The sequence below is a fragment of the Oncorhynchus gorbuscha genome, linkage group LG18 (assembly GCF_021184085.1).
Source record: "Oncorhynchus gorbuscha isolate QuinsamMale2020 ecotype Even-year linkage group LG18, OgorEven_v1.0, whole genome shotgun sequence".
In the NCBI taxonomy this organism is placed as follows: Eukaryota; Metazoa; Chordata; class Actinopteri; order Salmoniformes; family Salmonidae; genus Oncorhynchus; species Oncorhynchus gorbuscha.
Genome location: NC_060190.1, coordinates 20,340,212 through 20,356,555, shown reverse-complemented (window position 1 = coordinate 20,356,555; position 16,344 = coordinate 20,340,212). Strand labels below are relative to the sequence as shown.

The window sequence follows — 16,344 nt, the reverse complement described above, 5'->3', positions numbered from 1 at the left end:
TAAGTGCGCGTGTATGTAGCACATGGTTAGTCAAGCGCCGAACTCTAAACTGGGACAATGCTGAAACATCAATCCATCGGCGAGTCAGTGAAACATTTTCATCTGTGCCGAAATCAAAATGAAAGAAAGGTTTTTTTGTCAAGCAAATAATGCGTTGACCAGTTATCCCGAGATGAACTCAGCGTTGACCAAAGTTACTTCGCTAACTCCTCAAATCACCCATGCTTGCTAAATAAATACTGTAGGAAGGTTGCTTTGGGTGTTGTGCCCGGCCCACGATTTCCGTGAATCTGATTGGTCAAGACATGCAAAGACCCCGCAGCAGCACTCCCATGTGAAGGACAGATCATCTGCCTGAGTTGGCAAATCGGTTAAAAAACTGAAATTTGCCCCTCTTTTTAATTAATGCTTTGCGTCAATATATTTTATTTAACGAAATAAAAAAGTGGAGAGTGAATAGTGAGATCGTAACAAGATTTTACGTTAAAGTTCAAGTTCAAGTTTGAAAAAGAAGCAGTCTATATGAGTTTCACTCTTACTGTATGATGGCTTCCTCCATAACACTTTCTAGAAATGCTTGTGGATATAGACAAATCTGAAAAAACATAGTTGCTGGTTTAATAAAGTACATGAAAAGAACAGAAAGGCCTGCACACTGAATATACACCTAAATACCACCTTAAAATACAATGTTTTGATCCAGGTGATCTTCATCAGGTCAAACTAAATGCAAGTGTACATATACATTATCATATATTATAAACTGGTTGGTTTGAGCCCTGAATGCTGGTTGGCTGGCAGCCATGTTATATCAGACTGTATACCACGGGTATGACAAAACATTTATTTTTACTGCCCTAAACACGTTGATAATCAGTTTATAATAGCAATAAGGCACTTCAGATTCACATTTGTGGTATATGGCCAATATGCCACGGCTAAAGGCTGTATCCATGCACTCCATGTTGCGTCATGCTTAAGAACCACCCTTAGCCATGGTATATTCGCCATGTACCACACACCCCCGTGCCTTATTGGTTAAATAAACAATATATTCACAGTTCACAATCCACATGACCATTACACCCATCTCAAATTATGCTCAAGAGTTCGACATGGATCATCTTCATTATTAGTTCTATCTGGTCATTAGTTTACATCTTATACAACCAACACTATTACGATGGATTTCAGGAAGGAGCTCTTGCCAGAGCTAATGTATTAGATTAGCTTTTTCGCTGTTGGTCAGGTGAGAAGTTCTGGTGAAGAGGATCCCTGTGAGTACTATTTCACGCATACTACTTTTCACAGAGAAGTGTTTGTGTGTCTCACAATTCAACAGGCGTACGACAGAAGCTAGCTCTATGAAATACTACGATGAGTGGTGTACTATATTGGGATTATCCACAGACAGTGTGGGAATCAGAAGCAAGGCCTATGGTATGCCTCAATTTGCACACTTACATGGAATAAGACCCTCCCTCCCTCTGTTGCGTACTCCACATTGAGAGACTCCTATTCTTGGGGGAGAGAAGACCGAGAGGGAAGAAGGAAAAGGGAGATCTGTGTTGTCTGACTTTACACATACACACACTCATACGCTCTCGGGATGAGGTTCGAGGAGGTGCTGGACGAAGTGGGTGGCTTCTCCAAGTTTCAGTTCCTGGTGCTCCACTTGCTCTGCTTGCCCAGGGTCATCCTCCCCCTCCACTTTCTCTTGCACAACTTCATCTCAGGTGTGCCTCCGCACCACTGCGCCCTCGGAATCCCTGGAGATGGATCCGAAACCCTGGCCGACCCCATGACATTGGCCCTCAGGGTCCCTCGTGAAGCCGACGGCTCCTTTAGCTCCTGCAGGGCCTTTGCCACTCCGGTGACCCTTGACCTTGGCTACTCCAACTACACCAATGTGTCCATGTCGGTGCCTTGCCAGGACGGCTGGGTGTACGACCGCTCCCAGTTCACATCCACCACTGCCACCCAGGTAATGTCATTATTAACAGGGCGGCAGGGTAGCCTAGTGGTTAGAGTGTTGGACTAGTATCGAAAAGGTTGCAAGATTGAATCCCCGAGCTGACAAGGTAAAAATCTGTCGTTCTGCCCCCGTTCTACCTAGTTAAATAAAGGTTACTTTTTTTAATGAACACTGTTGTCCACAATGGTGGTCTAGCAGTCTAAGCTCCTACCTCCAGAACACTTGTACTGGTGGGTTTGATGCCTTATGTAGATGTAATGTCATGTTAATGTGCTTATAGATGTCTAATGTACGCTTCGTGAACATGCAGTTCATTTTAATTGTTACTGTTTGTCGTTTCTGTCAACCAGAAAAAAAAGATCAATCTGTAAAACTTCCCCAATATCCTTTGTTTCCATGACTACAGTAACTCCAACTGAATATTTGATAGAATGGTGGTTAGCTTGTGTAGCTATAAATAGCACTGTCATTGTAATTTTTTATACATGCATATTTTACCAAGAGATGGACAATCAGATTCATAACCACAGCACATGTAACACAGTGTACAGTTGGCCAGCAGCATGCCATCCTGCAGCCCACTGCTGGAGCTAGTTGGTCCTGGTCCTGGTCCTGGTCAGCCCCTGGATGGGAGACCAGATGCTGCTGGAAGTTGTGTTGGAGGCCCCGTAGGAGGCACCATTTCCACTGGTCTAAAACAATATCCCAATTCCTCAGGGCAATGGTAGGGTGCCGTCTTTCGGCTGGGATGTTAAACAGGTGTCCTGACTCTGTGGTCACTAAAAGAGTCCATGGCACTTATCGTAAGAGTAGGGATGTTAACCCTGGTGTCCTGCGTCGATGACGTGGATGTCGATTAAGGCAGCGCACCCACACCTAATATAATAATAATATATGCCATTTAGCAGACCTTTTACACTTACAGTCTGATTACGTATGGAGGGGGTACCCTGGCGTTACAAGCGCCATGCTCTACCAACTGGGGTTGGGAAGACACATTTCAGTTGAACGCATTCAGTTGTACAACTGACTTGGTATCCCCTTTACCCTAATCGTAAATTGTAGCCCCAACCAAAGCCTTCACATGAGCAAGCTGTTGCATATCAACAGAGATTCAGTTGATAGGGTGATAGATTGAGCATCAACAGATCTATTGTTGACTATCCAAATAACGTGTGACCTATGACTTTGTCACACTCCCAGTCATCATGTGCTCCATCATAATGTGCAGCTGGGAATTACCAAAAATACGTCTTCAGTAAATCTGTTCTTCTGCCATCCGTAATATGCTACAGTTGAAGTCAAAAGTTTACACTCGTTTTCCAACCACTCCACAAGGTTCTTGTTAACAAACTATAGTTTTTGCAAGTCGGTTAGGACATCTACTTTGTGCATGACATAAGTAATTTTTCCAACAATTGTTTACAGACAGATTATTTCACTTATAATTCACTGCGTCACCATTCCAGTGGGTCAGAAGTTTAAATACACTAAGTTGACAGTGCCTTTAAACAGCTTGGGAAATTCCAGAAAATTATGTCATAGCCTTAAAAGCCTCTGATAGACTAATTGACATTATTTGTCAATTGGAGGTGTACCTGTGGATGTATTTCAAGGCCTACCTTTAAACTCAGTGCCTCTTTGCTTGAGATCATGGGAAAATCAAAAGAAATCAGCCAAGACCTCAGAAAAGAATGGTAGACCTCCACAAGTCTGGTTCATCCTTGGGAGCAATTTCCAAACGCCTGAAGGTACCACGCTCTTCTGTATAAACAATAGTATGCAAGTATAAACACCATGAGACCACGCAGCCGTCATACCGGTCAGGAAGGAGATGCTTTCTGTCTCCTAGAGATGAACATACTTCGGTGTGAAAAGTGCAAATCAATCCCAGAACAACAGCAAAGGATCTTGTGAAGATGCTGGAAGAAACAGGTACAAAAGTATCTATATCCACAGTAAAATGAGAACTATATCGACATAACCTGAAAGGCCGCTCAGCAAGGAGAAGCCACTGCTCCAAAACCACCATAAAAAAGCCAGACTGCGGTTTGCAACTGCACATGGGGGCAAAGATCGATTTTTTTTGGGGGGGGGGAGAAATCGTACTTTTTGTAAAAATGTCCTCTGGTCTGATGAAACAAAAATATAACTGTTTGGTGATAATAACCATCGTAATGATTGGAGGAAAAAGGGGGAGGTTTGCAAGCTGAAGAACCCCATCCCAACCGTGAAGCATAGGGGTGGCAGCATCATGTTGTGGGGGTGCTTTGCTGCAGGAGGGACTGGTGCACTTCACAAAATAGATGGCATCATGAGGAGAGAAAATGATGTGGATATATAGAAGCAACTGCTCAAGACATCAGTCAGGAAGTTAAAACTTGGTCGCAAATGGGTCTTCCAAATGGACAATGACCCCAAGTATACTTCCAAAGTTGTGGCAAAATGGCTTAAGGAGAACAAAGTCAAGGTATTGGAGTGGTCATCACAAAACCCTGACCTCAATCCTTTAGAAAATGTGTGGGCAGAACTGAAAAAGCGTGTGCGAGCAAGGAGGCCTACAAACCTGACTCATTTACAGCAGCTCTGTCAGGAGGAATGGGCCAAAATTCACCCAACTTATTGTGGGAAGCTTGTGGAAGGCTACCTGAAACGTTTGACCCAAGTTAAACAATTTAAAGGCAATGCTACCAAACACTAATTGAGTGTATGTAAACTTCTGACCCACTGGGAATGTGATGAAAGAAATCAAATCTGAAATAAATCATTCTCTCTACTATTATTCTGACATTTCACATTATTAAAATAAAGTGGTGATCCTAACTAACCTAAAACAGGGAATTTTTACTTGGATTAAATTCAGGAATTGTGAAAAACTGAGTTTAAATGTATTTGGCTAAGGTGTATGTAATCTTCCGACTTCAACTGTATGTATTCAGGGTGTTTTCTTTGGGCTTCAGCTCATAAGCCTATGCGATTGCATAAGCTCTAATATTTGTATGGGTGTTTTGAATGAATCATCATCGTAGAAAGAGCTGTCCATTTTGTTGTGAGGCTTTGAAACAACATCCACAACGACCATGTTTTACACTCAGTTTCAACCTGCTGTTGAACGTCTTTCTTTAAATTGATCATCACAGTGAGGTGAGTTTTGAAAGCATGATACTGTTTTGCTGATAAGTGTTTGATGTGATTTTCTATTTCATTTGCATTGATGTCAGAGGGGTTAGAGGGACAACAGAGCACTGAGTACCAGGCCATTAGGACACGATGGTCATTAGTGAGCTGGGTACTACCAAAGCATGTCCAGAGTGCATAAGAGGAGATTACCGTGACTCAACTGCCACGTGGAATTTTATGCGGTCATGACTCATGACTGCCAGTGTGGCGGTAATATGGTCACACTGCAGCCCAAGTCTTTACCCTACATGGTTGACCCAAACCAAACTGTGCTGGCTTGGATCATTTATTTTCACATTGTAGTGTGAAAGGCCTTGTGTGATGTTCTATCACACCTTGGGATGCTTGTGGAACTGGGGGTTCATTCGGATTTATAAACCTGTTTGTTTATTTGTTTTCACAGTGGGATTTGGTGTGTGACAGTAAGAAATTAAACCAGGCCCTTGCTACTTTCTTTTTCATTGGAGTCACAATCGGTGCAGTTATATTTGGATACCTCTCAGATAAGTATGTTATTTATCCTATTAGAATCTAATTATTCTATGGTAATAACTGTGACAAGTATTTATCAATACTAATGTTCCCAAATTCAACATTTACAGTACATGCATGTTACCACTTGACCACAGCAGCCTGCATACATTCATAATTTACAAAACATAGGCTGGACCATGTTGTCAACAGGAAACAAGACAATTGGCCTTGCTTTCTTAACACGGTCTCGATAGAAGTAGACAGTCATAAATTAGCTGCAAGACTAATGGTCACAATAAAAGAGAATGTCCTTACGTACTAGATGCTACAAATGACAAAATGTGCGATACCATCAGAATCGATGACCAAGTTAGTCAGGTTAACGTTTGGATTAAGGTCAGGGTTAGGGCTAGTGGTTAAAATCATTTTTGGGCTCTGTACTTCTGTATTTTGTGGCAGACATTCAGACAGTGAAGACTGCTGAAGGAACTCTGACTCTTTCCCCTTTCCCTCCTGCTGCAGATTTGGTCGGAAGCCCATGATCCTAGTGTCCTTCGTGGCCAGTGCCGTGTTCGGAACCATGTCCGCCTTCTCTGTCTCTTACGTCATGTTTGCCGTGACCAGGACACTCTGTGGAGTCGCACTGACGGGAATGACCATTACCACTCTTGCCCTGAGTACTGTCATGATCTTTAACCCCCACTGGGGCTTCCTATAACATGATATGTGTTGATTAAAGGGGCAATCTGCAGTTCAAACAACAACAATGCAGCCACACTCAAATGTATAGACAAAGCTATGGATGCAAGGACTGAATATCCAATGGAAAATGTAACTCCTCTCAAATGTAATAGACAGCACTCCAGATGCAAGGACTTACAGTCCATGACATCCACATGATATTTTTAAACAAAGCTATACATGGTTTATTTACATTCTTGTTTGAGAACAATAAAGGTGTAAGACGGTATATTTTGGGTTATGATAGTGAAAGACCCGTTTGAGGCTTCATCAAGAATTAAAAAGGCCATTGAACAGACTCCCAGATCCCAGACAGTCGTTTTAAAGCAATGGGCCCAAATTCAGTCGTAAAGGACTACCCTGACAATACATAAATGCTATTTACTGTACACGGAGGTAAGTTGCAGTTGTGTTTTTCCCTCCAGGTATAGAGTGGACGGACATTAAGCATCGCACCTTCACAGGGACCATTATCAGTCTGGGCTGGAGTTTGGGCAATATGCTCCTGGCCCTCCTGGCATACTTCATACGAGACTGGAGATACCTCATGCTGGTGGTGACGTCCCCCTGCATCGCTGCCATCATCTCCTGGTGGTAAGATGGGGCTAGAAAAACTCCAGGTTGGGGCAATGCCATTTGAATTCAGTCAATTCAGGAAGTGAACTTTAATTTCAGTGTACTTCCTGAATTGAAGTGGAATGAAGTCCAACTCTATAAAGGACAGTATAATTCTGACAAATGTTGGAAGGAAATGAATTGAGTAATCTGTCCATCTTTACACTTGAAATGTCACAAAATCTCATTAAACAGACTATTTAAAGAAAGAAAGGACAGTGTCTTACAGAATTTTGCTGTGATATTATAGAAGTGGTTTTGGAGAAAGACCTGAATAGCCCATAGTCAATAACATCATAGCTATGACATACAGTGCATTTGGAAAGTATTCTTCCCCCTTTCCCTGTTCCACACTTTGTTACATTACAGCCTTATCCAAAAATGGATCATAATGACAAAGCGAACACAGATTTGTAGACATTTTTGCAAATGTGGGAGTCCACCTGTGGTAAATTCAATTGATTGGACATTATTTGGAGAGACACACACCTGTCTATATAAGATCCCACAGTTGACAGTGCATGTCATAGCAAAAACCAAGCCATGAGGTCGAAGGAATTGTCCGTAGAGCTCTGAGACAGGATTGTGTCGAGGCACAGATCTGGGGAAGGTTACAAAAAATGTCTGCAGGGTTGAAGGTCCCCAAGAACACAGTGGCCTCCATCATTCTTAAATGGAAGAAGTTTGGAACCACCAAGACACTTCCTAGAGCTAGCTGCCCGGCCCAACAGAGCAATCGGGGGAGAAGAGCCTTGGTCAGGGAGGTGAACCCGATAGACACTCTGACAGAGCTCCAGAGTTCCTCTGTGGAGATGAGAGAACTTTCCAGAAGGACAACCATCTATGCAACACTCCACTAATCAGGCCTTCAATGTAGAGTGGCCAGACGTAAAAGGCACATGACAGCCAGCTTGTAATTTGCAAGGAACCTAAATGACTCTCAGACCATCATAAACAAAATTGTCTGGTCTAATGAAACCAAGATTGAACTATTTGTCACGTCTGGAGGAAAGCTGGCACCATCCCTATGGTGATGCATGGTGGTGACAGCATCATGCTGTGGGGATATTTTTCAGCGGCAGGGACTAGGAGACCAGTCAGGTTGAGGGAAAGATGAATGGCGCAAAGTAGAGAGAGATCCTCAACGAAAACCTGCTCCAGAATGCTCAGGACCTCAGACTGGGGCGAAGGTTCAGCTTCCAACAGGACAACAACCCTAAGCACACAGCCAAGACAACGCAGGAGTGGCGTCTGGTCAAGTATCTGAATGTCCTTGAGTGGCCCAGCCAGAGCCCGAACCCGATCGAACATTTCTGGAGAGACCTGAAAATAGCTGTGCAGCAATGCTCCCCATCCAACCTGACAGAGCTTGAAAGGATCTGCAGAGAAGAATGGGAGAAACTCCCCAAATACAGGTGTGCCAAGCTTGTAGCGTCATACCCAATAAGACTTAAGGCTGTAATCACTGCCACAGGTGCTTCAACAAAGTACTGAGTAAAGGGTCTGAATACTTATGTAAATGTGATATGTCAGTTTTAGTTTTATACATTTGCTCAAATTGAACATAATACAGAATGACATAATACAGAACATCAATAGACAAGAACAGAACTACATACATTAGAAAGTTGCCAATGGAAAAGAAGATGCACGTATGATGTGTTCCCACCTGTTAGCGTTATGCAGTACATCTAATGTAGAGTTACGAATGAAACAAAATGAATAACAGTACAGTGATTGATGAAGGATTCAAGTGTATTATTATTATTATTATTAAAGTTTATTAATGAATCAATGTGCTAATGGTTTGAATCTCCGATTTTGTGTCCAAGATATAATCCTGTTACAGCAGTGGATAATGACAAATATAATGTCCAGCATTTTTTTTCTTCATTTAGGTGGATACCAGAGTCTGCCAGATGGCTACTGGCTAATGGCAAAGTGAAGGAGGCAAAGAAGTATTTGGTGCAGTGTGCCATAATGAATGGGAAGTATGGTTACGCTGCAAAACTAGACACTGAGGTGAGTCAACCAACCCAGGTGCACACTGGGGACTCTTTCTTCTCAGTGTAATAGTGTTCTGCTATCAGGGTAGGGGGTCCATTTCAATTCCAATCAATTCTGAGTTCCAATTCCACATTTTTCTAATTGAAAAGAATTGAAGGGAATTGGATTTGTAATTGGAATTTCAGTACACTTCCTGAATTGACTGGAATGTAATTTGACCCCAGCCATGGGTGCTATCAAAAAATAAATGTACATTGCCTTCAGAAACTATTCACACCCCGGGACTTTTTCCACATATTTTTTTTGTGTTACAGCCTGAATGAAAAGAAAATATGAATATTAAAATATCATAATTCTTGAGTCAATAACTAGGCTATTCAACCCTTTTGTTATGGTAATCCTAAACAAGTTCAGGAGTAAACATTTGCTTAACAAGTCACATAAAAAGTTGCATGGACACACTATGTTTGCAATAAGTGTTTAACATGACTTTTGAATGATTACCTCATCTCTGTACCCCACACATACAATTATCCTCATCTCTGTACCCCACACATACAATTATCCTCATCTCTGTACCCCACACATACAATTATCCTCATCTCTGTACCCCACACATACAATTATCTGTACGGTCCCTCAGTCTAGCAGTGAAACACAGATTCAACCACAAAGACCAGGGAGGTTTTCCAATGCATGACAAACAGGGGCACCTATTGTAGATGTGTAAAAATATATTTGAAAAGAACAGACATTAAATATCTCCTTGAGCATGGTGAAGTTAAAAATTACAATTTGGATGGTGTATCAATACAACCAGTCACTACAAAGATACAGGTGTCCTTCCTCCTGAGAGGAAGGAAACCACTAAGGGATTTCAATATGAGGCCAATGGTGACTTTAAAACAATCACAGAGTTTAATGGCTGTGATAGGAGAAAACTGAGGATGGATCAACAACATTGTAGTTAAAAGAAGGAACCTTGTACAGAATAAAAATATTCCAAAACATGCATCTTGTTTGCAACAAGGCACTAAAGTTATGCTGGAAAAAATCTGGCAAAGTAATTAACTTTTTGTCCTGAAAGTGTCATGTTTGGGGCAAATCCAATACAACACATTATTGACTACCACTCTCCATATGATCAAGGATAGTGGTGGCTGCATCATCTTATTGGTATGCTTGTAATTGTTAAGGACTGGGGAGTTTTTCAGGATAAAAACATAATAGAGCTAAGCACAGACACAATCCTAGAGGAAAACCTGGTTCAGTGTGTTTTCCACCAGACACTGGGAGATGAATTCACCTTTCAGCAGGATAATAACCGAAAGGCCAAATCTCGCTGGAGATGCTTACCAAGGAGACAGTGAATGTTTCTGAGTAGCCGAGTTAGTTTTTACTTATATCTAATGTAAAAATATGGCAAGACCTGAAAATGGTTGTCTAGTAATGATCAGCAAACAACTTGACAGAGCTTGAATAATAAAAAATAATAATAATAAATGTCAATCCACAATCCAGGTGTGGAAAGCTCTTAGAGACTTACCTAGGAAGACTCACAGCTGTAATCACTGCCAAAGGTGCTTCTACAAAGTATTGACTCTGGGGTATGTAAATTAGATATTTCTGTATTTCATTTTCAATACATTTTCTAAAATGTATAAAAACATATTTTCACTTTGTCATTATGGAGCATTGTGTGTAGATGGCTGAGAAAAAAATATAAATGTAATCCATTTTAAAATCATGCTGTTACACAACGAAATGTGGAATAAGTATGAATACTTTCTGAAGACACAGTAAGTACATAATTGTCTTAAAATACATGTGTTTGAGAACACATTCATCTAACAGTTGAATGAAAAATTGTATTTTGTACAAAAGTTGCCTTGGAAGTTTTACATTTTGTCCAATTGTATTTTAAAATATGTTTTGCAAAGCTCTGCTTATTACCTATTGAGCATTGTAGAATAAAATGTCATCAACATTACAGACCAAAATTATTCTACTGATGACTAATAAAATATATCTGAACATTAACCTCTGAACTTTATATTCTAATTCGTTCTTATCTTAGACTTTGAGGAAGGTAACTGTTTCTGAGGTTGCCAATAAGGACTATTCCTACTTGGATCTGGTCAAGACACCCAAGCTCAGGAAAATCACTATTTGCTCAGGAATATTCTGGTATGAGGAAAAAATGTTTCACCCTTGACCTTTTCGATGAGAGACAGACAGTTAGAGAAGCTGCCTGTCCCTAAGCTAGGGAGAGTGGAGTATTTGGGAAGAAATGTGTGTGTGTGTTTGCATGAGTGTGTTTGTCTCCAGTTTAGGCCTGAAAGGTCTATGATTCCACAACTCCACCTGTAACTTTGATTGGAGAAATATAGAGTCTGCCTGTCCCTAAGCTAGGGCGAGAGTGGACTTACTGCTGTGAAGAGAAATAGGTGTGTGTGTGTGTGTGTGTGTGTATAGTTTGTGTGCATGCATGTACATTTGTGTCCAGTTTAGGCCTGAAATCTCCATGATTCCACTTTCAACATGTTTTTATTAAAACATTCTGCCCCATAAAATGTTTCCCTTGCATACTTTCTTTCACTTACTCATATTTTAAGTTTCCCCAATTACTGATTGTAATATATGTCGAGCACTCACTGCAAGTAATGTTTTTACCTATATTTACCTCCCAAAAGGTTTGCTGTGTCGTTTGCATACTATGGGATCAGCTTTAAGATTACAGGGTTTGGTCTGAACATGTACCTCACTCACTTTGTCTACGGCGCAATTGAAGTCCCAGCCAAAGTGGGGGCCTACTTTGCCTTGGATCGCATTGGCCGAAGAAATGGCCAGGCATGGTCTCTCATCATCACGGGAGCGCTGATAGCTCTCAATACCGCTATCCCCACAGGTAGGTTATTAAAAATACTCTATGCACACTCATCTTGGGTTTCAGGTCCTGTATTGAAGAGTTTCTGCCATATTAAAACAACTCACAAAATACTAAATGGTGACATTGAATATCAATGCAACGGTTTAAAACTCAGTTGCTCTTCTACCTGATATATGCATATCACAGTTGCTCTTCTACCTGATATATGCATATCACAGTTGCTCTTCTACCTGATATATGCATATCACAGTTGCTCTTCTACTTGATATATGCATATCACAGTTGCTCTTCTACTTGATATATGCATATCACAGTTGCTCTTCTACCTGATATATGCATATCACAGTTGCTCTTCTACCTGATATATGCATATCACAGTTGCTCTTCTACCTGATATATGCATATCACCAGTTGCTCTTCTACCTGATATATGCATATCACAGTTGCTCTTCTACCTGATATATGCATATAGTTGCTCTTCTACCTGATATATGCATATCACAGTTGCTCTTCTACCTGATATATGCATATCACAGTTGCTCTTCTCTGATATTGCATATCACAGTTGATATATGCATATCACAGTTGCTCTTCTACCTGATATATGCATATCACAGTTGCTCTTCTACCTGATATATGCATATCACAGTTGCTCTTCTACCTGATATATGCATATCACAGTTGCTCTTCTACCTGATATATGCATATCACAGTTGCTCTTCTACCTGATATATGCATATCACAGTTGCTCTTCTACCTGATATATGCATATCACAGTTTCTCTTCTACCTGATATATGCATATCACAGTTGCTCTTCTACCTGATATATGCATATCACAGTTGCTCTTCTACCTGATATATGCATATCACAGTTGCTCTTCTACCTGATATATGCATATCACAGTTGCTCTTCTACCTGATATATGCATATCACAGTTGCTCTTCTCTTATCCTGGGACTTTTATCCAGAGGCGTAATGCCCATAGGGAGCACTCACGGGCATCCACCGTACTGATTGTTGTGACATAGTAAGGCCTTAATCGTAAGAACTTCCCCAAGGCCATTATGGAGGGAAAGCTCCAGAGAGGTCAGAGTGTAAAATGGTCTGCAGATAATGTAATGGAGTGTTGGTGGAGGGTCAAAAGAGATTGTCTGTCCACAAACAGCTCAGGGAAGGACATCCTCAAACTAGTGTCCAAGTTCAGGCAGAATAAACATATCTGTTCCAGAGCTTTATTAATGGATTACAACAAGAAAATGAGCAGAGTTGACCATAATATAATGATATAATAATATATGCCATTTAGCAGACGCTTTTATCCAAAGCGACTTACAGTCATGTGTGCATACATTCTACGTATGGGTGGTCCCGGGGATCGAACCCACTACCCTGGTGTTACAAGCGCCATGCTCTACCAACTGAGCTACTTGACCAACTGAACAGCCAATAGAATGTTACATGCACAGGCAGAAATGGTGGAAGTATGTGTTTTGGGGGATGATCAACATTGCCATCAGAAATGCATACATTGTATGAGGGAATCTGCAAATGCCCCTTCCCATTAACCGCAGGCGCTGGTCCCTGAAGGCTTTAAAATGCCCCTTGTGCATTCACTTTGTGATGGCTATAGTGGTAGGGTGTGGACCGAAGGGTGGCACAGAAGGGTGTGGACCGAGTTGTTACTCATCATTTGAAAGCAGGTCTCTGGTGAAGTGGACGCAGGGCAAAGAGTGGGAGATGTGTAGAAACCTACTTTGGGTGTTCTACTTGTTCTGTGCTACTTTAAAGGATGGGGTCATGTTTTCCAGAAACTCCATGTCATGTTGTAAGCTTAATGCAAACACTAATGTGACAGTGTGAAATATGAATAATTTGTCCTTCAAATCTTATTGGGAAATTGTGTACTTTTTCAAATTGTCTGTTTTCTATCTTCTCTATCTAATACTTGTTGCATTCACTGAATTGTTGTCAAATTAAGCTACTATTTCTACATTTTGTGTCAGGCCTGCTCTGTATAATTGTTGTTGAGAGAGGTTATCTACATTTTGCAAGTCTCTGAATAGTTGTTCCCCTAGTCAAAATGTTGTATTATTTTTTAAACATTAATATGTAAATAATATTTATACATTTAACAGATTATACTTAGTACATTATGAGTGAGTGATTTTGTCAAATTTACTCAAATGTAATACTACGAGCCCCCTAATACACTATATACAAAAGTATGTGGATGTCCCTCATAACTAGCAATCAAGAAGTTATTTCAGGCTATCAATCAAGTCAAAGCCAATTTAAGCTTGATGTGGTCGGAAGGTTCATATGGAGGGTGCGATGCAATTTGGGGAGCCTCCGGAGGTATGCTTAGGCCAAACCAAGCTCCATACCGCATCGCGGTGCGCCACTCACATTTTGCAGAGATGCAGAGAAGCATATTTAGTTTCTTTAAAAAAGAGATTTGCTTAGATATATATTTTTAAAAACGTATTCTCGTACATAGAATTAAGCATAATGATTGCGGCTCTAGATTGCTGGAAAAAGCTGTTTCATGTGTTTGAAAAATACAAAATTCTCCCAACTTACACCCCTCCGCCATCCTCACATACTTTGTGGCACCTCAGATTTGGGGATCACAACGCCCCTGTTCTTATCCTATCCTTCTTCTTGTTTCTTCATCCAGAAAATGCCCTGGTTCGCACTTGCATAGCTGTGGTGGGGAAGGGTTTCTCAGAAGTTGCTTTCACTACAGCTTTTCTCTACACAGCGGAGCTCTATCCCACCGTTCTCAGGTAAGTGGGACTGTGAAACTAGCGCCATAACTTACATCTATATGCATACTACTCCCAAATCACCTTAAATTCTTTGATGGTTGATCTGTCTGATTGGTCATTCTCAAACCTTTGTCATTCTTAGTCTTCTGCGTTTCCCAATTCAGCTTCACAGAGTCTACTTTGTCCACTATGGATACATTTGTTTCCTCACATTGTAAGAGTTGACTGTGAAATTTAAGTAAGAAACTAGGAAACTTTTCTTCATGAGACCCCAGGATAGACTGTGGTAACACGCCCTTTGCACTCCCCTCCTCCTACAGACAGTGTGGTTTAGGTTACACCTCCTTCATCGGGCGTATGGGGGGCTCACTGGTCCCCATGGTCATGCTGCTGGAGGACTATTGGGTGTTCACGCCCCCACTTATCTTCGCCGTCACCGCCATTGGCAGTGGCTGTGTGGTCTTCCTGCTGCCCGAGACCATGAATGTGTGTCTTCCGGAAAATATCCTCGACGTAGAGGAGGGAAGGTACTGTCAAACACATTCTGCACAATAAGCTCTCGTTTTCAGTCCGTAAATACAGACTGATAAACAATTGAAAAGTGTGACAGATTCTGTTCAAACTTGCTAGATGATAGTTGGCAACCATTGCTGCTCTGTTTATTAGCTACTGTAAAAATATTTAATGTTAATATGACGAGTTCAGGTGGCTAATTGTTTTCCCTTTTTTTGGTAGGCATAAGCGCACATCTAGAAATGATGCCATGGTTGAGTTGAATGAAATAAACTCACTACCGGTAGCTTCAGCATGAGAAAACTCCCAAGGATGCTGCTGGTCATTCAAATCCAGTACCAAGTCCTGACCTGAAAGCTCCCCAAACTGCTGAATTGGGGAAATTATTTCCTACAATGGTCATATCCTAAAAACGTTAGAGTGATGGACATTTTCCACTATATCATGTATCATGCATGTCACTATTGTATATGTCACTATTGTATTGTCTATATTAATTAGATGTGTAACTCATGTACAGTTGAAGTCGGAAGTTCACATACACCTTAGCCAAATACATTTAAACTGAGTTTTTCACAATTGCTGACATTTAATCCAAGTAAAAACTCCCTGTCTTAGGTCAAATAGGATCACCACTTTATTTTAAGAATGTGAAATGTCAGAATAATAGTAGAGAGAATGATTTATTTCAGATTTGATTTCTTTCATCACATTCCCAGTGGGTCAGAATATGAATGATTACCTCATTTGATAAAATACTTATGTCATCAGAAAAGCAGAACTTAATATTTGGTACAGAAACCTTTGTTTGCAATTACAGAGATCATACGTTTCCTGTAGTTCTTGACCAGGTTTGCACACACTGCAGCAGGGATTTTGGCCCACTCCTCCATACAGACCTTCTCCAGATCCTTCAGGTTTCGGGGCTGTCGCTGTGCAATACGGACTTTCAGCTCCCTCCAAAGATTCTCTATTGGGTTCAGGTCTGGAGACTGGCTAGGCCACTCCAGGACATTGAGATGCTTCTTACGGAGCCACTCCTTAGTTGCTCTGGCTGTGTGTTTTCGGGTCGTTGTCATGCTGGAAGACACAGCCACGACCCATCTTCAATGCTCCTACTGAGGGAAGGAGGTTGTTGGCCAAGATCTCGTGATACATGGCCCCATCCATCCTCCCCTC

The 16,344-nt window shown here is 41.2% G+C and overlaps 1 protein-coding gene across 1 annotated transcript; it reads left to right on the top strand.

Moving 5' to 3' along the window:
- Positions 1 to 1,609: 1,609 nt before the first annotated feature.
- slc22a7a (solute carrier family 22 member 7a) lies at positions 1,610 to 15,795 on the top strand. The gene is made up of 10 exons (XM_046311299.1): positions 1,610 to 1,984; positions 5,559 to 5,662; positions 6,152 to 6,306; positions 6,796 to 6,964; positions 8,884 to 9,007; positions 11,070 to 11,179; positions 11,686 to 11,900; positions 14,562 to 14,670; positions 14,973 to 15,179; positions 15,388 to 15,795. Exons 1-10 carry the CDS (start codon positions 1,610 to 1,612, stop codon positions 15,461 to 15,463), a joined length of 1,644 nt encoding a protein of 547 aa, XP_046167255.1. The 3' UTR covers positions 15,464 to 15,795.
- Positions 15,796 to 16,344: the final 549 nt, after the last annotated feature.

What these genes read in the sequence shown, in the direction of transcription:
- slc22a7a (XM_046311299.1), top strand. Translation starts at nt 1,610, where the DNA reads ATGAGGTTCGAGGAGGTGCTGGACGAAGTGGGTGGCTTCTCCAAGTTT. An exon ending in CATCCACCACTGCCACCCAG is followed by an intron (nt 1,985 to 5,558) that starts GTAATGTCATTA and finishes TTGTTTTCACAG; the next exon opens with TGGGATTTGGTGTGTGACAG. An exon ending in CTCTATCCCACCGTTCTCAG is followed by an intron (nt 14,671 to 14,972) that starts GTAAGTGGGACT and finishes CTCCTCCTACAG; the next exon opens with ACAGTGTGGTTTAGGTTACA.